The 24,140-nt window shown below is 38.2% G+C and overlaps 2 protein-coding genes and 1 long non-coding RNA gene across 3 annotated transcripts; 1 reads left to right on the top strand and 2 right to left on the bottom strand.

Moving 5' to 3' along the window:
- Positions 1-1,003: 1,003 nt before the first annotated feature.
- On the bottom strand, positions 1,004-3,898 carry LOC139777410 (uncharacterized). Its single transcript, XM_071714818.1, has 3 exons — positions 3,478-3,898; positions 2,946-3,186; positions 1,004-2,828 (listed from the first exon to the last, which is right to left on the bottom strand). The coding sequence occupies exons 2-3, from the start codon at positions 3,183-3,185 to the stop codon at positions 1,263-1,265; spliced, it is 1,806 nt and encodes a 601-aa protein (XP_071570919.1). The 5' UTR covers position 3,186; positions 3,478-3,898; the 3' UTR covers positions 1,004-1,262.
- Positions 3,899-7,834: 3,936 nt separating this feature from the next.
- Positions 7,835-10,714, bottom strand: LOC139777413 (uncharacterized). The gene is made up of 3 exons (XM_071714830.1): positions 10,258-10,714; positions 9,725-9,965; positions 7,835-9,607 (listed from the first exon to the last, which is right to left on the bottom strand). The coding sequence occupies exons 2-3, from the start codon at positions 9,962-9,964 to the stop codon at positions 8,042-8,044; spliced, it is 1,806 nt and encodes a 601-aa protein (XP_071570931.1). The 5' UTR covers position 9,965; positions 10,258-10,714; the 3' UTR covers positions 7,835-8,041.
- Positions 10,715-17,981: 7,267 nt separating this feature from the next.
- LOC139777404 (uncharacterized) lies at positions 17,982-18,727 on the top strand. The gene is made up of 3 exons (XR_011719349.1): positions 17,982-18,183; positions 18,357-18,519; positions 18,606-18,727. It is a non-coding gene; the product is annotated as an uncharacterized lncRNA (long non-coding RNA).
- The last annotated feature ends 5,413 nt before the right edge of the window (positions 18,728-24,140 follow it).

Here is a 24,140-nt window from a genome sequence, read left to right as displayed (position 1 = left end):
AGAATCGTTTGTACCCGTTTGTACCTCCGTTTAAATCGTTTGTTCCTAAAGGGTTAAGGAATTAGAGGGGGTAAAAAAACGCCAGCCCCCAACTTTAAGATATCAGAAAACGCCCAACGCCATTCGAAGGAGAATTGTTTGTACCCGTTTGTACCTCCGTTTAAATCGTTTGTTTCTAAAGGGTTAAGGAATTAGAGGGGGTAAAAAAACGCCAGCCCCCAACTTTAAGATATCAGAAAACGCCCAACGCCATTCGAAGGAGAATCGTTTGTACCCGTTTGTACCTCCGTTTAAATCGTTTGTTCCTAAAAGGTTAAGGAATTAGAGGGGGTAAAAAACGCCAGCCCCCAACTTTAAGATATCAGAAAACGCCCAACGCCATTCGAAGGAGAATCGTTTGTACCCGTTTGTACCTCCGTTTAAATCGTTTGTTTCTAAAGGGTTAAGGAATTAGAGGGGGTAAAAAAACGCCAGCCCCCAACTTTAAGATATCAGAAAACGCCCAACGCCATTCGAAGGAGAATCGTTTGTACCCGTTTGTACCTCCGTTTAAATCGTTTGTTCCTAAAGGGTTAAGGAATTAGAGGGGAAAAAAACGCCTGCCCCCAACTTTAAGATATCAGAAAACGCCCAACGCCATTCGAAGGAGAATCGTTTGTACCCGTTTGTACCTCCGTTTAAATCGTTTGTTCCTAAAGGGTTAAGGAATTAGAGAGGAAAAAAACGCCAGCCCCCAACTTTAAGATATCAGAAAACGCCCAACGCCATTCGAAGGAGAATCGTTTGTACCCGTTTGTACCTTCGTTTAAATCGTTTGTTCCTAAAGGGTTAAGGAATTAGAGGGGGTAAAAAAACGCCAGCCCCCAACTTTAAGATATCAGAAAACGCACAACGCCATTCGAAGGAGAATCGTTTGTAGGGGAAATCGGGGTATTCTTGGACACGTTTTTATTTTCACCAAAAACTCTAAAAAAATTGCTTTTTTTGAAAATTTTAAAGCTTAATTGTGTTGTACGATAAGTAACCTTACTTTTTTTACCAGAAATTGTACCTAATTGTTCAACGTTGTACCCTGTGTAGCAGTTGGCGCAAAAAGTAGGTTTTTGAGATTTTGAAAAATCTCGGGGTATTATTGGACAGTTATGTAAATCGATAAAAAATTGCAAGTTATTGTTGGAAAACGTTTATTTCTTGAGAAAACTGAAAGAATATAATAAGATGAACAAAAGAATGTAAAAAATATGTTGAAATTAAAAAAAAAATTATTGCGGATCACAATTATGGCATTTGAAAGTGTTCGGGTCCGCTCCGGCACAACTCAAGTGGACACCTCGATCACAAGCGACACAATAGGCAGTGTTTCGCCGATTTTCGTTCTTCGGCATATTTTTCATGCAAATTATGCAGAAGTCGATGTCTTCCTCATCCTCAGTTTCGTCTGGAGGCGGGATTTTTTTTTGCGGAGTCTTTGATTTTCCACGGCCTTTTTTCTTCTTTGCGTCGTCTTTCTCCAATAAACTTGAACGCCTTTTCTCGGTCTTATCACGTTGGTCAGACAGATTTTCTGGCGATGTCAAAACCACCGATTTCAATGGTTTACGACCGCGATTAGACTTTTTGGCTGGCGTGCCAAGTTTTAATGGACCTACCGATTTTAATGCGCCGCGGAGGTCTTTGGCCGAAAGGACAGAACTGGTAGATGGTTCAGATGTCACAACTTCTTCATGTGCTGTGGTTGGTATTGCATCGCCAGACACAATGACTCGACGTTGATTATCTTCATCTTCTTCATCATCGTTGTACTCATTTTCGCCGCTCAAATCCGAAGCGATGAAGTCGATTTCCGTGAAGACGTGCGGATCAAATGGAAAAATGCCTGTTGCTCTAAATCCAGCCTTGATGTTCTTTGGGGTAACGGCAGTGTCTAAGCATTGGTCGACAATGAGTGGCACATGGTGCAAATCAAAAGCCACGCCGACGTTTGATTTCTTCCAAGCATCATATTTTATGGTGTACATTGTCTTGAAAGGGCCAAATACGGAAACATCGAGCGGCTGCATACGGTGAGTGCAATGCGGTGGAAACGAGAGCATTGTAATCCCGTGATCCACTGCTAATTCAAGGACGTCAATCGACAAATGTGACATGTGATTGTCGAGAAGCAGAAAAGTTGGTGAATCCTTATTCGCGCCGGCGTGTTTGACGAAATGCTTCATGTATTTGAGGAATTCATCGGCTGTCATCCACCCAGAACCATTTGCGATACCAACTGCACCTTGTGTTGCATGCGTCATGTACACATCTTTCATATTTTTTCGCGGAAAGATGAAAAACGGCGGAATTGACTGTCCCGTTGCGCTGACGGACAATGCCAGAGTCACGTTTGTGCCTCTCTCGGCTGATGTTGCTGTGCCCACCCGTTTCTTTCCTTTCGGTGCAATGATTTTCACAGCTTTCGTTGGGACAGTTGGACATCCAGATTCGTCCATGTTCCAAATTCTATGCGCTTCGAACGGTGTAGCATTAAGCACAGACGACAGATTGCTGAAGAAGGCATCGACATTCTCTTTGTTGAAGGACTTCGAACGGTACTGGCTCACTTGTTCCGGTGTTCGCAGTGACAAATTTCGATTACGTTTCATAAAGCTCAATTGCCAATCCGAACTTGCCTCTCCTTTGACATCCCATGAGTCCGGATACGAAATGCCGATTTTTTTAGCATATTCGTATGCAAGTTTCCTCAGCTCCAACAAACTCAATTCATAATTAATGTCGCTGGCTTTCAGAATGTACTTCATGAGCGCACGCTCTTGCACTGCATTGAAAATCTGAAAAAAATGAATAAATATAAATAAATAATTAGATAAATAAACATAAATAAAGTTAAAAAAAAATTAAAAATAAATTTATTGGTGGTTCAAAAAAATGAGGTTAAATCAACTCACCGTTTTGCCAGTCGTCGAATGATTTAACAGCAAATTCTCCATTACATTTACATTTGCAGTAGCAACGTCAATTTTTTCATTCTCGAAATTCCCAATATGCCAAGCTAACGTGCTTTTGGGTATGTTGTGCGCCGTTGCAGCTGTTCGTATTGAGTTGTTATGAATTTTCACCGACTTAATCGCGTTCAAAATATTTTCATAGTCAATTGTTTTTTTCTTTTTTGCATAATAACGTGGCATTCTGTCAAACAAAGTTTAAACGGACCAAAAAACGATTAGAAATGGCCAAAAAACGAATGCATTGTTGAAATTATGCATGAAAAATCACTTATACGCATCAAATACACGAGGTTACGCTGTGAAATGTCAAAAATCAAGTGTCCAATAATACCCCGAAAAAAATGTCCAATAATACCCCGAACGCTTATTTTTCAAACATGTCTGCGTATAAGTAACACAATGCACATTTCATACAAAACTCGTAGTATGCTTTGAAAGCTTAAAGTTCAAAGAATGTAATACATATAGTTACCTGACTTGGTTCGTCGAAAAACCGTGTTAAAACAAGCACACCAACGGGCCAAAAAAACACTTTGCAAGTAACAAAATTCGGACGACTGTGAATGCGAGGTAACAAACGCGCTCAAACTGGTCAACTGCACCATAGAAAATGAGAGTATGACGAGACGAAACTATGGTAGACGGTAGAGTCCCCTAGCGGCAGAAACGGGAAAGATATCGCGCTGTCCAACAATACCCCGTGTCCAAGAATACCCCGCCTTCCCCTACCCGTTTGTACCTCCGTTTAAATCGTTTGTATCTCAAAGGAACCGGAAATTACAACCTCTTCAAAAAAAGTCCAAGAGGTAAATTCGTTAATTTTTGAGATATCAGAAAACGCCCAACGCCATTCGAAGGAGAATCGTATGTACCCGTTTGTACCTCCGTTTAAATCGTTTGTTCCTAAAGGGTTAAGGAATTAGAGGGGGTAAAAAAACGCCATGCCCCCAACTTTAAGATATCAGAAAACGCCCAACGCCATTCGAAGGAGAATCGTTTGTACCCGTTTGTACCTCCGTTTAAATCGTTTGTTTCTAAAGGGTTAAGGAATTAGAGGGGGTAAAAAAACGCCAGCCCCCAACTTTAAGATATCAGAAAACGCACAACGCCATTCGAAGGAGAATCGTTTGTACCCGTTTGTACCTCCGTTTAAATCGTTTGTTCCTAAAGGGTTAAGGAATTAGAGGGGGTAAAAAAACGCCAGCCCCCAACTTTAAGATATCAGAAAACGCCCAACGCCATTCGAAGGAGAATCGTTTGTACCCGTTTGTACCTCCGTTTAAATCGTTTGTTCCTAAAGGGTTAAGGAATTAGAGGGGGTAAAAAAACGCCAGCCCCCAACTTTAAGATATCGGAAAACGCCCAACGGCATTCGAAGGAGAATCGTTTGTACCCGTTTGTACCTCCGTTTAAATCGTTTGTATCTCAAAGGAACCGGAAATTACAACCTCTTCAAAAAACGTCCAAGAGGTAAATTCGTTAATTTTTGAGATATCAGAAAACGCCCAACGCCATTCGAAGGAGAATCGTATGTACCCGTTTGTACCTCCGTTTAAATCGTTTATTTCTAAAGGGTTAAGGAATTAGAGGGGGTAAAAAAACGCCAGCCCCCAACTTTAAGATATCAGAAAACGCCCAACGCCATTCGAAGGAGAATCGTTTGTACCCGTTTGTACCTCCGTTTAAATCGTTTGTTCCTAAAGGGTTAAGGAATTAGAGGGGGTAAAAAAACGCCAGCCCCCAACTTTAAGATATCGGAAAACGCCCAACGCCATTCGAAGGAGAATCGTTTGTACCCGTTTGTACCTCCGTTTAAATCGTTTGTATCTAAAGGGTTAAGGAAGTTAGAGGGGGTAGAAAAAAACGCCAGCCCCCAACTTTAATTTTTGAGATATCAGAAAACGCCCAACGCCATTCGAAGGAGAATCGTATGTACCCGTTTGTACCTCCGTTTAAATCGTTTGTTTCTAAAGGGTTAAGGAATTAGAGGGGGTAAAAAAACGTCAGCCCCCAACTTTAAGATATCAGAAAACGCCCAACGCCATTCGAAGGAGAATCGTTTGTACCCGTTTGTACCTCCGTTTAAATCGTTTGTTCCTAAAGGGTTAAGGAATTAGAGGGGGTAAAAAAACGCCAGCCCCCAACTTTAAGATATCAGAAAACGCACAACGCCATTCGAAGGAGAATCGTTTGTACCCGTTTGTACCTCCGTTTATATCGTTTGTATCTCAAAGGAACCGGAAATTACAACCTCTTAAAAAAACGTCCAAGAGGTAAATTCGTTAATTTTTGAGATATCAGAAAACGCCCAACGCCATTCGAAGGAGAATCGTATGTACCCGTTTGTACCTCCGTTTAAATCGTTTATTTCTAAAGGGTTAAGGAATTAGAGGGGGTAAAAAAACGCCAGCCCCCAACTTTAAGATATCAGAAAACGCCCAACGCCATTCGAAGGAGAATCGTTTGTACCCGTTTGTACCTCCGTTTAAATCGTTTGTTCCTAAAGGGTTAAGGAATTAGAGGGGGTAAAAAAACGCCAGCCCCCAACTTTAAGATATCGGAAAACGCCCAACGGCATTCGAAGGAGAATCGTTTGTACCCGTTTGTACCTCCGTTTAAATCGTTTGTATCTAAAGGGTTAAGGAGTTAGAGGGGGAGAAAAAAACGACAGCCCCCAACTTTAAGATATCAGAAAACGCCCAACGCCATTCGAAGGAGAATCGTATGTACCCGTTTGTACCTCCGTTTAAATCGTTTGTTTCTAAAGGGTTAAGGAATTAGAGGGGGTAAAAAAACGCCAGCCCCCAACTTTAAGATATCAGAAAACGCCCAACGCCATTCGAAGGAGAATCGTTTGTACCCGTTTGTACCTCCGTTTAAATCGTTTGTTCTAAAGGGTTAAGGATTAGAGGGGGTAAAAAAACGCCAGCCCCCAACTTTAAGATATCGGAAAACGCCCAACGGCATTCGAAGGAGAATCGTTTGTACCCGTTTGTACCTCCGTTTAAATCGTTTGTATCTCAAAGGAACCGGAAATTACAACTTCTTCAAAAAACGTCCAAGAGGTAAATTCGTTAATTTTTGAGATATCAGAAAACGCCCAACGCCATTCGAAGGAAAATCGTATGTACCCGTTTGTACCTCCGTTTAAATCGTTTGTTTCTAAAGGGTTAAGGAGTTAGAGGGGGAGAAAAAAACGACAGCCCCCAACTTTAAGATATCAGAAAACGCCCAACGCCATTCGAAGGAGAATCGTTTGTACCCGTTTGTACCTCCGTTTAAATCGTTTGTTCCTAAAGGGTTAAGGAATTAGAGGGGGTAAAAAAACGCCAGCCCCCAACTTTAAGATATCAGAAAACGCCCAACGCCATTCGAAGGAGAATCGTTTGTACCCGTTTGTACCTCCGTTTAAATCGTTTGTTTCTAAAGGGTTAAGGAATTAGAGGGGGTAAAAAAACGCCAGCCCCCAACTTTAAGATATCAGAAAACGCCCAACGCCATTCGAAGGAGAATCGTTTGTACCCGTTTGTACCTCCGTTTAAATCGTTTGTTTCTAAAGGGTTAAGGAATTAGAGGGGGTGAAAAAAACGCCAGCCCCCAACTTTAAGATATCAGAAAACGCCCAACGCCATTCGAAGGAGAATCGTTTGTACCCGTTTGTACCTCCGTTTAAATCGTTTGTTTCTAAAGGGTTAAGGAATTAGAGGGGGTAAAAAAACGCCAGCCCCCAACTTTAAGATATCAGAAAACGCCCAACGCCATTCGAAGGAGAATCGTTTGTACCCGTTTGTACCTCCGTTTAAATCGTTTGTTCCTAAAGGGTTAAGGAATTAGAGGGGGTAAAAAAACGCCAGCCCCCAACTTTAAGATATCAGAAAACGCCCAACGCCATTCGAAGGAGAATCGTTTGTACCCGTTTGTACCTCCGTTTAAATCGTTTGTTTCTAAAGGGTTAAGGAATTAGAGGGGGTAAAAAAACGCCAGCCCCCAACTTTAAGATATCAGAAAACGCCCAACGCCATTCGAAGGAGAATCGTTTGTACCCGTTTGTACCTCCGTTTAAATCGTTTGTTCCTAAAGGGTTAAGGAATTAGAGGGGGTAAAAAAACGCCAGCCCCCAACTTTAAGATATCAGAAAACGCCCAACGCCATTCGAAGGAGAATCGTTTGTACCCGTTTGTACCTCCGTTTAAATCGTTTGTTTCTAAAGGGTTAAGGAATTAGAGGGGGTAAAAAAACGCCAGCCCCCAACTTTAAGATATCAGAAAACGCCCAACGCCATTCGAAGGAGAATCGTTTGTACCCGTTTGTACCTCCGTTTAAATCGTTTGTTCCTAAAGGGTTAAGGAATTAGAGGGGTAAAAAAACGCCATGCCCCCAACTTTAAGATATCAGAAAACGCCCAACGCCATTCGAAGGAGAATCGTTTGTACCCGTTTGTACCTCCGTTTAAATCGTTTGTTCCTAAAGGGTTAAGGAATTAGAGGGGGTAAAAAAACGCCAGCCCCCAACTTTAAGATATCAGAAAACGCCCAACGCCATTCGAAGGAGAATCGTTTGTACCCGTTTGTACCTCCGTTTAAATCGTTTGTTCCTAAAGGGTTAAGGAATTAGAGGGGGTAAAAAAACGCCAGCCCCCAACTTTAAGATATCAGAAAACGCCCAACGCCATTCGAAGGAGAATCGTTTGTAGGGGAAATCGGGGTATTCTTGGACACGTTTTTATTTTCACCAAAAACTCTAAAAAAATTGCTTTTTTTGAAAATTTTAAAGCTTAATTGTGTTGTACGATAAGTAACCTTACTTTTTTACCAGAAATTGTACCTAATTGTTCAACGTTGTACCCTGTGTAGCAGTTGGCGCAAAAAGTAGGTTTTTGAGATTTTGAAAAATCTCGGGGTATTATTGGACAGTTATGTAAATCGATAAAAAATTGCAAGTTATTGTTGGAAAACGTTTATTTCTTGAGAAAACTGAAAGAATATAATAAGATGAACAAAAGAATGTAAAAAATATGTTGAAAATTAAAAAAAAAATTATTGCGGATCACAATTATGGCATTTGAAAGTGTTCGGGTCCGCTCCGGCACAACTCAAGTGGACACCTCGATCACAAGCGACACAATAGGCAGTGTTTCGCCGATTTTCGTTCTTCGGCATATTTTTCATGCAAATTATGCAGAAGTCGATGTCTTCCTCATCCTCAGTTTCGTCTGGAGGCGGGATTTTTTTTTGCGGAGTCTTTGATTTTCCACGGCCTTTTTTCTTCTTTGCGTCGTCTTTCTCCAATAAACTTGAACGCCTTTTCTCGGTCTTATCACGTTGGTCAGACAGATTTTCTGGCGATGTCAAAACCACCGATTTCAATGGTTTACGACCGCGATTAGACTTTTTGGCTGGCGTGCCAAGTTTTAATGGACCTACCGATTTTAATGCGCCGCGGAGGTCTTTGGCCGAAAGGACAGAACTGGTAGATGGTTCAGATGTCACAACTTCTTCATGTGCTGTGGTTGGTATTGCATCGCCAGACACAATGACTCGACGTTGATTATCTTCATCTTCTTCATCATCGTTGTACTCATTTTCGCCGCTCAAATCCGAAGCGATGAAGTCGATTTCCGTGAAGACGTGCGGATCAAATGGAAAAATGCCTGTTGCTCTAAATCCAGCCTTGATGTTCTTTGGGGTAACGGCAGTGTCTAAGCATTGGTCGACAATGAGTGGCACATGGTGCAAATCAAAAGCCACGCCGACGTTTGATTTCTTCCAAGCATCATATTTTATGGTGTACATTGTCTTGAAAGGGCCAAATACGGAAACATCGAGCGGCTGCATACGGTGAGTGCAATGCGGTGGAAACGAGAGCATTGTAATCCCGTGATCCACTGCTAATTCAAGGACGTCAATCGACAAATGTGACATGTGATTGTCGAGAAGCAGAAAAGTTGGTGAATCCTTATTCGCGCCGGCGTGTTTGACGAAATGCTTCATGTATTTGAGGAATTCATCGGCTGTCATCCACCCAGAACCATTTGCGATACCAACTGCACCTTGTGTTGCATGCGTCATGTACACATCTTTCATATTTTTTCGCGGAAAGATGAAAAACGGCGGAATTGACTGTCCCGTTGCGCTGACGGACAATGCCAGAGTCACGTTTGTGCCTCTCTCGGCTGATGTTGCTGTGCCCACCCGTTTCTTTCCTTTCGGTGCAATGATTTTCACAGCTTTCGTTGGGACAGTTGGACATCCAGATTCGTCCATGTTCCAAATTCTATGCGCTTCGAACGGTGTAGCATTAAGCACAGACGACAGATTGCTGAAGAAGGCATCGACATTCTCTTTGTTGAAGGACTTCGAACGGTACTGGCTCACTTGTTCCGGTGTTCGCAGTGACAAATTTCGATTACGTTTCATAAAGCTCAATTGCCAATCCGAACTTGCCTCTCCTTTGACATCCCATGAGTCCGGATACGAAATGCCGATTTTTTTAGCATATTCGTATGCAAGTTTCCTCAGCTCCAACAAACTCAATTCATAATTAATGTCGCTGGCTTTCAGAATGTACTTCATGAGCGCACGCTCTTGCACTGCATTGAAAATCTGAAAAAAATGAATAAATATAAATAAATAATTAGATAAATAAACATAAATAAAGTTAAAAAAAAATTAAAAATAAATTTATTGGTGGTTCAAAAAAATGAGGTTAAATCAACTCACCGTTTTGCCAGTCGTCGAATGATTTAACAGCAAATTCTCCATTACATTTACATTTGCAGTAGCAACGTCAATTTTTTCATTCTCGAAATTCCCAATATGCCAAGCTAACGTGCTTTTGGGTATGTTGTGCGCCGTTGCAGCTGTTCGTATTGAGTTGTTATGAATTTTCACCGACTTAATCGCGTTCAAAATATTTTCATAGTCAATTGTTTTTTTCTTTTTTGCATAATAACGTGGCATTCTGTCAAACAAAGTTTAAACGGACCAAAAAACGATTAGAAATGGCCAAAAAAACGAATGCATTGTTGAAATTATGCATGAAAAATCACTTATACGCATCAAATACACGAGGTTACGCTGTGAAATGTCAAAAATCAAGTGTCCAATAATACCCCGAAAAAAATGTCCAATAATACCCCGAACGCTTATTTTTCAAACATGTCTGCGTATAAGTAACACAATGCACATTTCATACAAAACTCGTAGTATGCTTTGAAAGCTTAAAGTTCAAAGAATGTAATACATATAGTTACCTGACTTGGTTCGTCGAAAAACCGTGTTAAAACAAGCACACCAACGGGCCAAAAAAACACTTTGCAAGTAACAAAATTCGGACGACTGTGAATGCGAGGTAACAAACGCGCTCAAACTGGTCAACTGCACCATAGAAAATGAGAGTATGACGAGACGAAACTATGGTAGACGGTAGAGTCCCCTAGCGGCAGAAACGGGAAAGATATCGCGCTGTCCAACAATACCCCGTGTCCAAGAATACCCCGCCTTCCCCTACCCGTTTGTACCTCCGTTTAAATCGTTTGTATCTCAAAGGAACCGGAAATTACAACCTCTTCAAAAAAAGTCCAAGAGGTAAATTCGTTAATTTTTGAGATATCAGAAAACGCCCAACGCCATTCGAAGGAGAATCGTATGTACCCGTTTGTACCTCCGTTTAAATCGTTTGTTCCTAAAGGGTTAAGGAATTAGAGGGGGAAAAAAACGCCTGCCCCCAACTTTAAGATATCAGAAAACGCCCAACGCCATTCGAAGGAGAATCGTTTGTACCCGTTTGTACCTCCGTTTAAATCGTTTGTTTCTAAAGGGTTAAGGAATTAGAGGGGGTAAAAAAACGCCAGCCCCCAACTTTAAGATATCAGAAAACGCACAACGCCATTCGAAGGAGAATCGTTTGTACCCGTTTGTACCTCCGTTTAAATCGTTTGTTCCTAAAGGGTTAAGGAATTAGAGGGGGTAAAAAAACGCCAGCCCCCAACTTTAATATATCAGAAAACGCCCAACGCCATTCGAAGGAGAATCGTTTGTACCCGTTTGTACCTCCGTTTAAATCGTTTGTTCCTAAAGGGTTAAGGAATTAGAGGGGGTAAAAAAACGCCAGCCCCCAACTTTAAGATATCGGAAAACGCCCAACGGCATTCGAAGGAGAATCGTTTGTACCCGTTTGTACCTCCGTTTAAATCGTTTGTATCTCAAAGGAACCGGAAATTACAACCTCTTCAAAAAACGTCCAAGAGGTAAATTCGTTAATTTTTGAGATATCAGAAAACGCCCAACGCCATTCGAAGGAGAATCGTATGTACCCGTTTGTACCTCCGTTTAAATCGTTTATTTCTAAAGGGTTAAGGAATTAGAGGGGGTAAAAAAACGCCAGCCCCCAACTTTAAGATATCAGAAAACGCCCAACGCCATTCGAAGGAGAATCGTTTGTACCCGTTTGTACCTCCGTTTAAATCGTTTGTTCCTAAAGGGTTAAGGAATTAGAGGGGGTAAAAAAACGCCAGCCCCCAACTTTAAGATATCGGAAAACGCCCAACGGCATTCGAAGGAGAATCGTTTGTACCCGTTTGTACCTCCGTTTAAATCGTTTGTATCTAAAGGGTTAAGGAGTTAGAGGGGGAGAAAAAAACGACAGCCCCCAACTTTAAGATATCAGAAAACGCCCAACGCCATTCGAAGGAGAATCGTATGTACCCGTTTGTACCTCCGTTTAAATCGTTTGTTTCTAAAGGGTTAAGGAATTAGAGGGGGTAAAAAAACGTCAGCCCCCAACTTTAAGATATCAGAAAACGCCCAACGCCATTCGAAGGAGAATCGTTTGTACCCGTTTGTACCTCCGTTTAAATCGTTTGTTCCTAAAGGGTTAAGGATTTAGAGGGGGTAAAAAAAACGCCAGCCCCCAACTTTAAGATATCGGAAAACGCCCAACGGCATTCGAAGGAGAATCGTTTGTACCCGTTTGTACCTCCGTTTAAATCGTTTGTATCTCAAAGGAACCGGAAATTACAACCTCTTCAAAAAACGTCCAAGAGGTAAATTCGTTAATTTTTGAGATATCAGAAAACGCCCAACGCCATTCGAAGGAGAATCGTATGTACCCGTTTGTACCTCCGTTTAAATCGTTTGTTTCTAAAGGGTTAAGGAATTAGAGGGGGTAAAAAAACGCCAGCCCCCAACTTTAAGATATCAGAAAACGCCCAACGCCATTCGAAGGAGAATCGTTTGTACCCGTTTGTACCTCCGTTTAAATCGTTTGTTCCTAAAGGGTTAAGGAATTAGAGGGGGTAAAAAAACGCCAGCCCCCAACTTTAAGATATCGGAAAACGCCCAACGGCATTCGAAGGAGAATCGTTTGTACCCGTTTTTACCTCCGTTTAAATCGTTTGTATCTAAAGGGTTAAGGAGTTAGAGGGGGAGAAAAAAACGACAGCCCCCAACTTTAAGATATCAGAAAACGCCCAACGCCATTCGAAGGAGAATCGTATGTACCCGTTTGTACCTCCGTTTAAATCGTTTGTTTCTAAAGGGTTAAGGAATTAGAGGGGGTAAAAAAACGCCAGCCCCCAACTTTAAGATATCAGAAAACGCCCAACGCCATTCGAAGGAGAATCGTTTGTACCCGTTTGTACCTCCGTTTAAATCGTTTGTTCCTAAAGGGTTAAGGATTTAGAGGGGGTAAAAAAAACGCCAGCCCCCAACTTTAAGATATCGGAAAACGCCCAACGGCATTCGAAGGAGAATCGTTTGTACCCGTTTGTACCTCCGTTTAAATCGTTTGTATCTCAAAGGAACCGGAAATTACAACTTCTTCAAAAAACGTCCAAGAGGTAAATTCGTTAATTTTTGAGATATCAGAAAACGCCCAACGCCATTCGAAGGAAAATCGTATGTACCCGTTTGTACCTCCGTTTAAATCGTTTGTTTCTAAAGGGTTAAGGAGTTAGAGGGGGAGAAAAAAACGACAGCCCCCAACTTTAAGATATCAGAAAACGCCCAACGCCATTCGAAGGAGAATCGTTTGTACCCGTTTGTACCTCCGTTTAAATCGTTTGTTCCTAAAGGGTTAAGGAATTAGAGGGGGTAAAAAAACGCCAGCCCCCAACTTTAAGATATCAGAAAACGCCCAACGCCATTCGAAGAAGAATCGTTTGTACCCGTTTGTACCTCCGTTTAAATCGTTTGTATCTCAAAGGAACCGGAAATTACAACCTCTTCAAAAAACGTCCAAGAGGTAAATTCGTTAATTTTTGAGATATCAGAAAACGCCCAACGCCATTCGAAGGAGAATCGTATGTACCCGTTTGTACCTCCGTTTAAATCGTTTGTTTCTAAAGGGTTAAGGAATTAGAGGGGGTAAAAAAACGCCAGCCCCCAACTTTAAGATATCAGAAAACGCCCAACGCCATTCGAAGGAGAATCGTTTGTACCCGTTTGTACCTCCGTTTAAATCGTTTGTTTCTAAAGGGTTAAGGAATTAGAGGGGGTAAAAAAACGCCAGCCCCCAACTTTAAGATATCAGAAAACGCCCAACGCCATTCGAAGGAGAATCGTTTGTACCCGTTTGTACCTCCGTTTAAATCGTTCCCGAGCAGCACATATTGGTTGACCAACGGTTGGCTTTTAATCGGAAACATCGGCGTTGGGGAAACAATGTCGGACCGACATTGTTAAAATGCTACAATCCGATGAATCGTTAGACACTTTCTTTTTATTTTTTTGATACGAATTAAAAGGCATTGTTGTGTTTTTTTTGTAAATTTTAACTGTTTTGAAATAGCCTACAGTATTTTTAACTATTTTTAGTGTATATTATTAATCGATTGACAACGCAATACCAACCGTTTGTTGAACGATATTTAGCCGACATTGGACCATCGTTTGATAATCGATGTGTAACGAAGACAGAATGATATGCTTACAGCGGCGCTGTGAGCGGACCGCAGGGCGGGCGCGCCGGGCGCGCAGTCAAGAAACGAAGATCGCGTGTTTTATGTTTTATTGGTGCTCGTGCTCGATCGTGTCAGTGCGTTGTATTGCGTTTTAGATAAACGTGCCGTATTGCACTGTGTCAAGAGGTATATAAGAGCCAACTGAAGAAGAAGAAGAAGCGTTTTAGATCATTTAGATCATTGGACACAGACGTTTAATAATTAAAATAAGAAAAAGAAGAGTCGTGTTCTTGCTTAATTGGATTGCAGGTGAGTAACTTTTTTATTTGTTTATATAAAGATATTTATGATATTTACTGACAGTTAACAACGGAAATAAGTCATTCTTAACCTAAAATAATCGTATTTGCTTGGCAGAATAAATTATATTAAAAAGTTAAACGTAGCGTCAAAAGCATAGCCAGTATAAAATCGTTCAATAATTTCTTTGACTTTTCTGAAGTACTTTATACGGCAAAATTATGATAATCCTTAATTGTAAGGTAAGACATGATATATTTGCACAGTTCACGCGATAAATATATATTGCCTATATCATTGCATGGTTAATGTAATCAAATTCTGGTAATTAAATTATAAAAAAGGATAAAATTGGAAACACTTTCATATAGTACCTCTTTTCTCCAGACTGATATACATTGGCTTCACATTTTTTATTAATATTATTTCTATGTTCTTTTCTATGTTCTAATCTTTTTTTTGGCAATTTCTGATATATGTGTCATTGTCCTATGTATTATCCTATGTATCATCATGTGAATATTTATTAATATTATTTCTATGTTCTTTTCTATGTTCTAATCTTTTCTTTGACAATTTCTAATATATGTGTCATTGTTATAGTCCTATGTATTATATCCTATGTATCATTATGTGAATATGATGCATATTCATAATTAATATCACGTAATTTTAAATAATTACGTATTTTTATTGTAGATAAAAATGGCACAGAGAGCCCGGAAGTATAGAGAAGTTAGGAAAAGGGTAAAAGCCCATATGAAAGAATTTTTGAAGGAATTGACTGATAATAATAATGAAAATATAAATGACAATAATTGTCATTTATATGAAGATAGTTTGAATGATTCAAAAAGTAGTGATTGTGATGATATTAATGACTATTGTGAAGATTGTAATAGTAATTTTAATAATGAGTCTGTATCATCTTCAGATGACAATATGTCACAAAGTAATAGTAATTTTGATAATGAGTCTGTATCATCTTCAGATGACAATATGTCACAAAGTAGCAGTGATACACCTGTAAATAGTAAAATACAAAAATGGTGTATAGAAGAAAATATTAAGCATTCATCGATAAATAAGTTATTAAAAATTCTGAAAGGGTACACAAATATTGAAAACCTTCCCAGAGATGCACGTACTCTATTAAAAACAAGTAGACAAGCACTTGTAAAAAAATTAGGTAGTAGTGGTCTTTTGCATTATATCGGCATCACTCCCAATTTACAAATGAAGCATAAATATTATGGCGACACTATTCAATTGACTTTCAATGTTGATGGAATACCTATATATAAAAGTTCCTCAAAGCAATTTTGGCCAATACTTTGCTATGTTATTGATAAACGATATCAGTATGAGCCATTTTTAGTTTCTTTGTTTCTTGGTGAAAGTAAACCAGAACCAATTACTGGTTATTTTGAAGATTTTGTACCAGAACTCAAAGAACTATGCGAAAATGGATTTTTCCATGACAGAAGTCAAATGCAATTTAAAGTTGTAATCAGAGCTTTTATCTGTGACACTCCAGCACGTTGTATGATCAAATGTTGCAAGTTATTTAATGCATATTCAGGATGTGACCGATGTGAACAAGAAGGTGTATATATAAATCATAGAATGACATTTCCATTACAAGATGCACCATTACGTACTGATGAAAGTTTTGCTTCAATGTCAGATCCAGATCACCATAAGTCAATATCTCCTCTGTCAGAATTAAATATGGGGTTAATTTCCCAAATTCCTTTGGATTACATGCATTTGCTACCACTTGGATGCATGCGTAAGATTCTAATGATGTTATTAAAAGGAGATCTACGTGTTAGATTATCAGCTTATTCTATTGAGTGCATTTCCAATGAATTAATTGCTCAGAGAAAACATTTTCCAATTGAGTTTCAAAGGAAACCACGTAGCTTAAAGGAAATTGCACATTGGAAAGCTTCAGAATTTCGGCAGTTCCTCTTGTATTCCGGGATAGTTGTTTTAAATAACAATGTTCCTTCCGCAATTTATAAACATTTCTTGTTACTACATGTAGCTTCTACTATTTTATGTAGTACAAGTCTAATTGTAAATTATCTTGATTTTGCTTCTGATTTAATAAGATCCTTTGTTAATCACTGGTCTAAATTATATGGTGCTGACACAGTTGTTTATAATATTCATTGTTTAACTCATTTAACAGCTGATGCAAAGAAATATGGCATTCTTGACACATTTAGTGCTTTCCCTTTGAGTCTTTTCTTTTTAAGTTAAAAAGACTTTTGAGAACTTCTACTCAACCATTACAGCAAATAGTGAAAAGGCTGTCAGAAAGTTCACATGTATTAGCTACAGAAAACAAAAAACTATTAAATGATTATACAACAGATAAAAAATTTCGCTATCATGTTGTATTAAATTCAAGTCATTCCGATGGACCTCTAATTAATTTTCCTTGTCATGTACAACAATTCAAGAAGGTAAAAAGCACTGCCTTCATTTTATCAACGTTTTCCGGGAATAACTGTGTCACCATGAAAGACAATAACATTGTAGTAATTTACAATTTTGTGACATTGAATAAGGATATATATATTATTGGATTAAAATATCTGCAAATAGAAGATATGTACAGTTATCCGTGTCCTTCGTCACTTTGAAAATATTTAAAGTTTCATCTCTATCCAAAAACTATGAAGCTTGGAATATCAGTTCTGTTTTCTGTAAAAATGTTCTTTTGAAACAGTCTCTTTTTTCGGTATGTCTTCCTCTTCTGCATACACCGTGATAGAAGAAAGGTATATACTAAGATTAGAGATTGTTTTTATTATAATATCTACAATTATGTAATATTTTATGTTTTCTTTTTATTTATAGATAAGAATGTTTTCTGTAGTGGATTTTCCTGAAGAAGAAACTTGTGAAGTGATACCAACTTCCTGGTTGACTGATGGAAATCATAAAACTTTTTATCCTCAATATAAAGGAACTCGATTTTGGAAAGCAGTTACAACTTTCGAAACACCAAAATCATATTGGAAGACACATTCAAGGCGAGTTTTGTATCAAACAGGTAAATATATTTTTGAATAGATTTATAATATTAACTGTTAACATAATTTTCAAAATTAAAATTTGATTTTTATTTTATTATCTCTTTTCTCACAAAAACTGAAAATTCTGTTTGATACGAAATTAATTAGTATAATTTGCAGATCTGTTAACAAAAGCTAAATCAAAAAGAGATGGATATCAGTATTTAGATACTGATGAAATTCAAACAGGCACGGATCAGGTGCCTGATGAGGTAATCGCCGAGAACCAATTAAAGAAAAGAAAACGCTTTCCAAATCAGCGTTATGCTGATGTATCTGCATCTGAAAGGTCATCTAATGAAGCATCTTCAGCATCTTCATCTAGTGAAACTGATATGACTATTTCAAAGAACAAAAGAAAGGCAAACTTTTACCAGAACCGGAACCTATTCGGTTACCGGCTAATAAAAATATCCAAAGTAAGTTAAAATATTTTTATGTTTTTAGTAAATTATAGAATTTTTTGATAGCTTTTTTTGACTTATGTTTATAGATAAAGAAATGAGTTCGCATTATTCTTCTGTACTTACTAATTGTAAGACCCCGGCAAGAGTACAATCGCGAGCAAGTACAAGTTCATCTGAAGGTAAAATAAGCTTTTATACTATCATGAAAAAATCAATACTGACTATTACAAACATTAAATTGCTGATAATTAAACATGCTTTTAGGTCAATTCAAGAACTTAGTTACTACATTTGAAGATATTAAATTTGACATAAGCAGCATAAAAAAGGACATCAAATGTATAAAAAATAAACTGTTCAGTGACAACATTGCAGAGGAAAAGTTACCTGAGGAAACAGAGACTCTTATACCTGCCTTGTCATTGAGGAATCTGTCAATTTTCAATGAATTTTTGAAACAAAAATCTATTTTTGAACTTTACGTAAGCAATTATACATATATGTTGATTTATGTTTTCTTTTAAAATTGTAAAAACTTTGTTTTGTTTTTCCAAAACTGTTCGTATTTTGTTATAAAGAAATTCTTGTTATTCATGGAATATGTCTTCAAAAAAAATTATCCAAAAAATTAAGGTTATTTTATTTTTGTTCTCAGGTTAATCATTTTCGCCGCCTTGGAGGAACTTCGCAAGCGGATCACACGCGGAGGATTCTCAGACGGATTATCCATAATGAATTAGCACAAAAATTAAACTGGGCAGGAAGAGGAGCCAAAACAAGTCTTCAATCTTTTGATGCCATATGCAAACTCATCCTTAGTAAGTCTACAATTGCAAGTGATTCTTGAAAATAAATTGTAATGCAATTTTCATATTGTAAAATTGAGTTTTCTTATACTTTATAGGATCAGCAAGCACTAATCAAGAAACATCTTATAAGATATCCGAAGAAACAATTAAATCTTGGTTACGTTATGCAATGGATCGAGATGGTGGTCGAAACAGAAGGAATAAGGAAACTATAAATAATAACCAGACTGATGAAGCACAAATTATTCGAGTTAAGAATTAAATATTTTAATGTTTTATTCTCTTTCTATAAAAAAATTACTTTTTTTTATTTGTTTTTCAATACAAATTATATTATTTTGTTCATATTTATTTTAAATTGTGTACTATTCAGTCTTAGAATTAAAATATTTAATTGTGTAACTGTTTATTTTATTGCGTGTACTATATATTATATAATAAAGATAATTCTATATCCGAATTTTAGACATGTTAATTTTATTATAGAAATTTATTTACTTTTATACATTCGCTGCTTATAATCTTACATTTTTGAGGTTTAATTAATATCGACAATTTTTAATTAATAAATATACGATGTTTAACTAATATTATTTTTAATAATATTAGTAAATCTAAAAAATAAAATGAACGTCAATACATATATATTTTATACTTATATCTGTTGTATTTACTAATTACATGTTATTTATACATTATAATTTTATTAAATTATAAATTATATAATTAATTATATATATATATATAATTACATAAATTTTAACTCATTCCTACAAGAATACCTAGAACTGTATAAATAACATGTAATTAGTAAATACAACAGATATAAGTATAAAATGTATTGACGTCCATTTTATTTTTTAGATTACTAATATTATTAAAAATAATATTAGTTAAACACCGTATACTTATTTTAATGCACCGGATGCACCCAATGTTGGTCCATTATCATTTAGGAACGTTGGGCCAATATCTAGAATTTAAATAGTCGACATATGTTCAATATTGGGCCAATGTTTTTGTGCGATTGAATCATTTTTAATCGTTGGTACAATGTTGGCTAAATGTAACATCCAATATTTCACCAATCATTGGCCGTCGGTAAACCAGCGTGACGCCACCAACATCGGTCCATTGATAATTTGGAACGTCGGGCCGACATAATATAAGTTGGGCAATCAACATAGATCCAATATCAGACCAATGTTTATGTGCTGCTCGGGTTTGTTCCTAAAGGGTTAAGGAATTAGAGGGGGTAAAAAAACGCCAACCCCCAACTTTAAGATATCAGAAAACGCCCAACGCCATTCGAAGGAGAATCGTTTGTACCCGTTTGTACCTCCGTTTAAATCGTTTGTTCCTAAAGGGTTAAGGAATTAGAGGGGGTAAAAAAAATCCAGCCCCCAACTTTAAGATATCAGAAAACGCCCAACGCCATTCGAAGGAGAATCGTTTGTACCCGTTTGTACCTCCGTTTAAATCGTTTGTTTCTAAAGGGTTAAGGAATTAGAGGGGGTAAAAAAACGCCAGCCCCCAACTTTAAGATATCAGAAAACGCCAACGCCATTCGAAGGAGAATCGTTTGTACCCGTTTGTACCTCCGTTTAAATCGTTTGTTTCTAAAGGGTTAAGGAATTAGAGGGGGTAAAAAAACGCCAGCCCCAACTTTAAGATATCGGAAAACGCCCAACGCCATTCGAAGCAGAATCGTTTGTACCCGTTTGTACCTCCGTTTAAATCGTTTGTTCCTAAAGGGTTAAGGAATTAGAGGGGGTAAAAAAACGCCAGCCCCCAACTTTAAGATATCAGAAAACGCCCAACGCCATTCGAAGGAGAATCGTTTGTACCCGTTTGTACCTCCGTTTAAATCGTTTGTTCCTAAAGGGTTAAGGAATTAGAGGGGGTAAAAAAAACGCCAGCCCCCAACTTTAAGATATCAGAAAACGCCCAACGCCATTCGAAGGAGAATCGTTTGTACCCGTTTGTACCTCCGTTTAAATCGTTTGTTTCTAAAGGGTTAAGGAGTTAGAGGGGGTGAAAAAAACGCCAGCGCCCAACTTTAAGATATCAGAAAACGCCCAACGCCATTCGAAGGAGAATCGTTTGTACCCGTTTGTACCTCCGTTTAAATCGTTTGTATCTCAAAGGAACCGGAAATTACAACCTCTTCAAAAAACGTCCAAGAGGTAAATTCGTTAATTTTTGAGATATCAGAAAACGCCCAACGTCATTCGAAGGAGAATCGTATGTACCCGTTTGTACCTCCGTTTAAATCGTTTGTTTCTAAAGGGTTAAGGAGTTAGAGGGGGAGAAAAAACGACAGCCCCCAACTTTAAGATATCAGAAAACGCACAACGCCATTCGAAGGAGAATCGTTTGTACCCGTTTGTACCTCCGTTTAAATCGTTTGTTCCTAAAGGGTTAAGGAATTAGAGGGGGTAAAAAAACGCCAGCCCCCAACTTTAAGATATCAGAAACGCCCCAACGCCATTCGAAGGAGAATCGTTTGTACCCGTTTGTACCTCCGTTTAAATCGTTTGTTCCTAAAGGGTTAAGGAATTAGAGGGGGTAAAAAAACGCCAGCCCCCAACTTTAAGATATCAGAAAACGCCCAACGCCATTCGAAGGAGAATCGTTTGTACCCGTTTGTACCTCCGTTTAAATCGTTTGTTTCTAAAGGGTTAAGGAGTTAGAGGGGGTAAAAAAAACGCCAGCCCCCAACTTTAAGATATCAGAAAACGCCCAACGCCATTCGAAGGAGAATCGTTTGTACCCGTTTGTACCTCCGTTTAAATCGTTTGTTCCTAAAGAGTTAAGGAATTAGAGGGGGTAAAAAAACGCCAGCCCCCAACTTTAAGATATCAGAAAACGCCCAACGCCATTCGAAGGAGAATCGTTTGTACCCGTTTTGTACCTCCGTTTAAATCGTTTGTTTCTAAAGGGTTAAGGAATTAGAAGGGGTAAAAAAACGCCAGCCCCCAACTTTAAGATATCAGAAAACGCCCAACGCCATTCGAAGGAGAATCGTATGTACCCGTTTGTACCTCCGTTTAAATCGTTTGTTTCTAAAGGGTTAAGGAATTAGAGGGGGTAAAAAAACGCCGGTCCCCAACTTTAAGATATTGGAAAACGCCCAACGCCATTCGAAGGAGAATCGTTTGTACCCGTTTGTACCTCCGTTTAAATCGTTTGTTTCTAAAGGGTTAGGAATTAGAGGGGGTAAAAAACGCCAGCCCCCAACTTTAAGATATCAGAAAACGCCCAAACGCCATTCGAAGGAGAATCGTTTGTACCCGTTTGTACCTCCGTTTAAATCGTTTGTTTCTAAAGGGTTAAGGAATTAGAGGGGGTAAAAAAAACGCCAGCCCCCAACTTTAAGATATCGGAAAACGCCCAACGGCATTCGAAGGAGAATCGTTTGTACCCGTTTGTACCTCCGTTTAAATCGTTTGTATCTCAAAGGAACCGGAAATTACAACCTCTTCAAAAAACGTCCAAGAGGTAAATTCGTTAATTTTTGAGATATCAGAAAACGCCCAACGCCATTCGAAGGAGAATCGTATGTACCCGTTTGTACCTCCGTTTAAATCGTTTGTTTCTAAAGGGTTAAGGAATTAGAGGGGGTAAAAAAACGCCAGCCCCCAACTTTAAGATATCAGAAAACGCCCAACGCCATTCGAAGGAGAATCGTTTGTACCCGTTTGTACCTCCGTTTAAATCGTTTGTATCTAAAGGGTTAAGGAGTTAGAGGGGGTGAAAAAAACGACAGCCCCCAACTTTAAGATATCAGAAAACGCCCAACGCCATTCGAAGGAGAATCGTATGTACCCGTTTGTACCTCCGTTTAAATCGTTTGTTTCTAAAGGGTTAAGGAATTAGAGGGGGTAAAAAAACGTCAGCCCCCAACTTTAAGATATCAGAAAACGCCCAACGCCATTCGAAGGAGAATCGTTTGTACCCGTTTGTACCTCCGTTTAAATCGTTTGTTTCTAAAGGGTTAAGGAATTAGAGGGGGTAAAAAACGCCAGCCCCCAACTTTAAGATATCAGGAAAACGCCCAACGCCATTCGAAGGAGAATCGTTTGTACCCGTTTGTACCTCCGTTTAAATCGTTTGTTTCTAAAGGGTTAAGGAATTAGAGGGGGTAAAAAAAACGCCAGCCCCCAACTTTAAGATATCGGAAAACGCCCAACGGCATTCGAAGGAGAATCGTTTGTACCCGTTTGTACCTCCGTTTAAATCGTTTGTTTCTAAAGGGTTAAGGAATTAGAGGGGGTAAAAAAACGCCAGCCCCCAACTTTAAGATATCGGAAAACGCCCAACGGCATTCGAAGGAGAATCGTTTGTACCCGTTTGTACCTCCGTTTAAATCGTTTGTTTCTAAAGGGTTAAGGAATTAGAGGGGGTAAAAAAACGCCAGCCCCAACTTAAGATATCGGAAACGCCCAACGGCATTCGAAGGAGAATCGTTTGTACCCGTTTGTACCACCGTTTAAATCGTTTGTTCCTAAAGGGTTAAGGAATTAGAGGGGGTAAAAAAACGCCAGCCCCCAACCACAGTATATACAGTAGCGCAACTCTCTGTCGGCACTTTTGATGTTAGCGTGGATGAAAATGAACTGCACATGCGCGTGCGAGGTATGTAACCAATCAGAGCACCGATAATCTGTCTCACTTCCTCTCACTGTTATAAGTCTCTCTCTCTTTCTAATTTATCGTTGCGTGTCAGACGCGCGCGTTTTGATTGGGATAATGTATGGAGACGCATGTTTGACGTGCGTTATAACGCGCAGAAACGCATGCATAAACAACAAGGGTTACATTTGAGATAGAAATAAAACATGATGTACAACCAGACGCGCGCTATATATTTATTTATTGGCACTATATATTTTTTAATTATATATATATATAGGTATATACAAAATACAGATAAATTTTAATAATTTGTATAGCAATTGTACAAATGTGCCATATTACTTCTTCGTGTTATACACGAGTTGTATAACACAAATCAATAAATTATTTATGCTATCAATATTTAAACGGTCACAAAAGGAAATATCAAGGAAATATTAAGAAAATTATATAATACAACTTGTAACTTAATTTTATCTAATTCTTTTTATTCACAATGACAATTATGTATATGTAATATATCTAGGTATATGTATATGTGACAAATGTATAAACTGTCAAGTTACATGATTTCTGCAATGATAATTGCAATGACAAAGTAAACGAAATGAAAAAACTAATAAAAGTTAAATCTGTTACATGCCTTTTTAAAAAGCGGATAAAAAGTATGTAAATAAGTTGATGACTCGTGTTGGCAATATTCTGTGAAAAAAAAGAAAAAAAATATAAAAATTATGAAATAAAAAAATAAACAAAACATACAAAAACTTAATTATATAAATAATACAATAATATATATGTAAATATCATGCAAATTAAAGAATAGTAAAACAAAATAAAAAATAATAAAAAGTGCATAAGATGTAAAAAGAATGTTAAATATAGTTTAAGTAAAAGATAGTGTGTATAGAAATGCAAATAGTATATTGAGGTCATGTTTCTTTGAAAAAATTTTATTCTAGTGTACAATTTCACAAAATATATAAAACAAG

This window comes from Temnothorax nylanderi, unplaced genomic scaffold, assembly GCF_030848795.1.
Source record: "Temnothorax nylanderi isolate EJ_2023f unplaced genomic scaffold, tnyl_v1.0 TNYL_tig0147_pilon, whole genome shotgun sequence".
NCBI lineage: Eukaryota > Metazoa > Arthropoda > Insecta > Hymenoptera > Formicidae > Temnothorax > Temnothorax nylanderi.
Note: the sequence above shows the minus strand (reverse complement) of the source record. Positions and strands in the feature narration are given on the sequence as shown.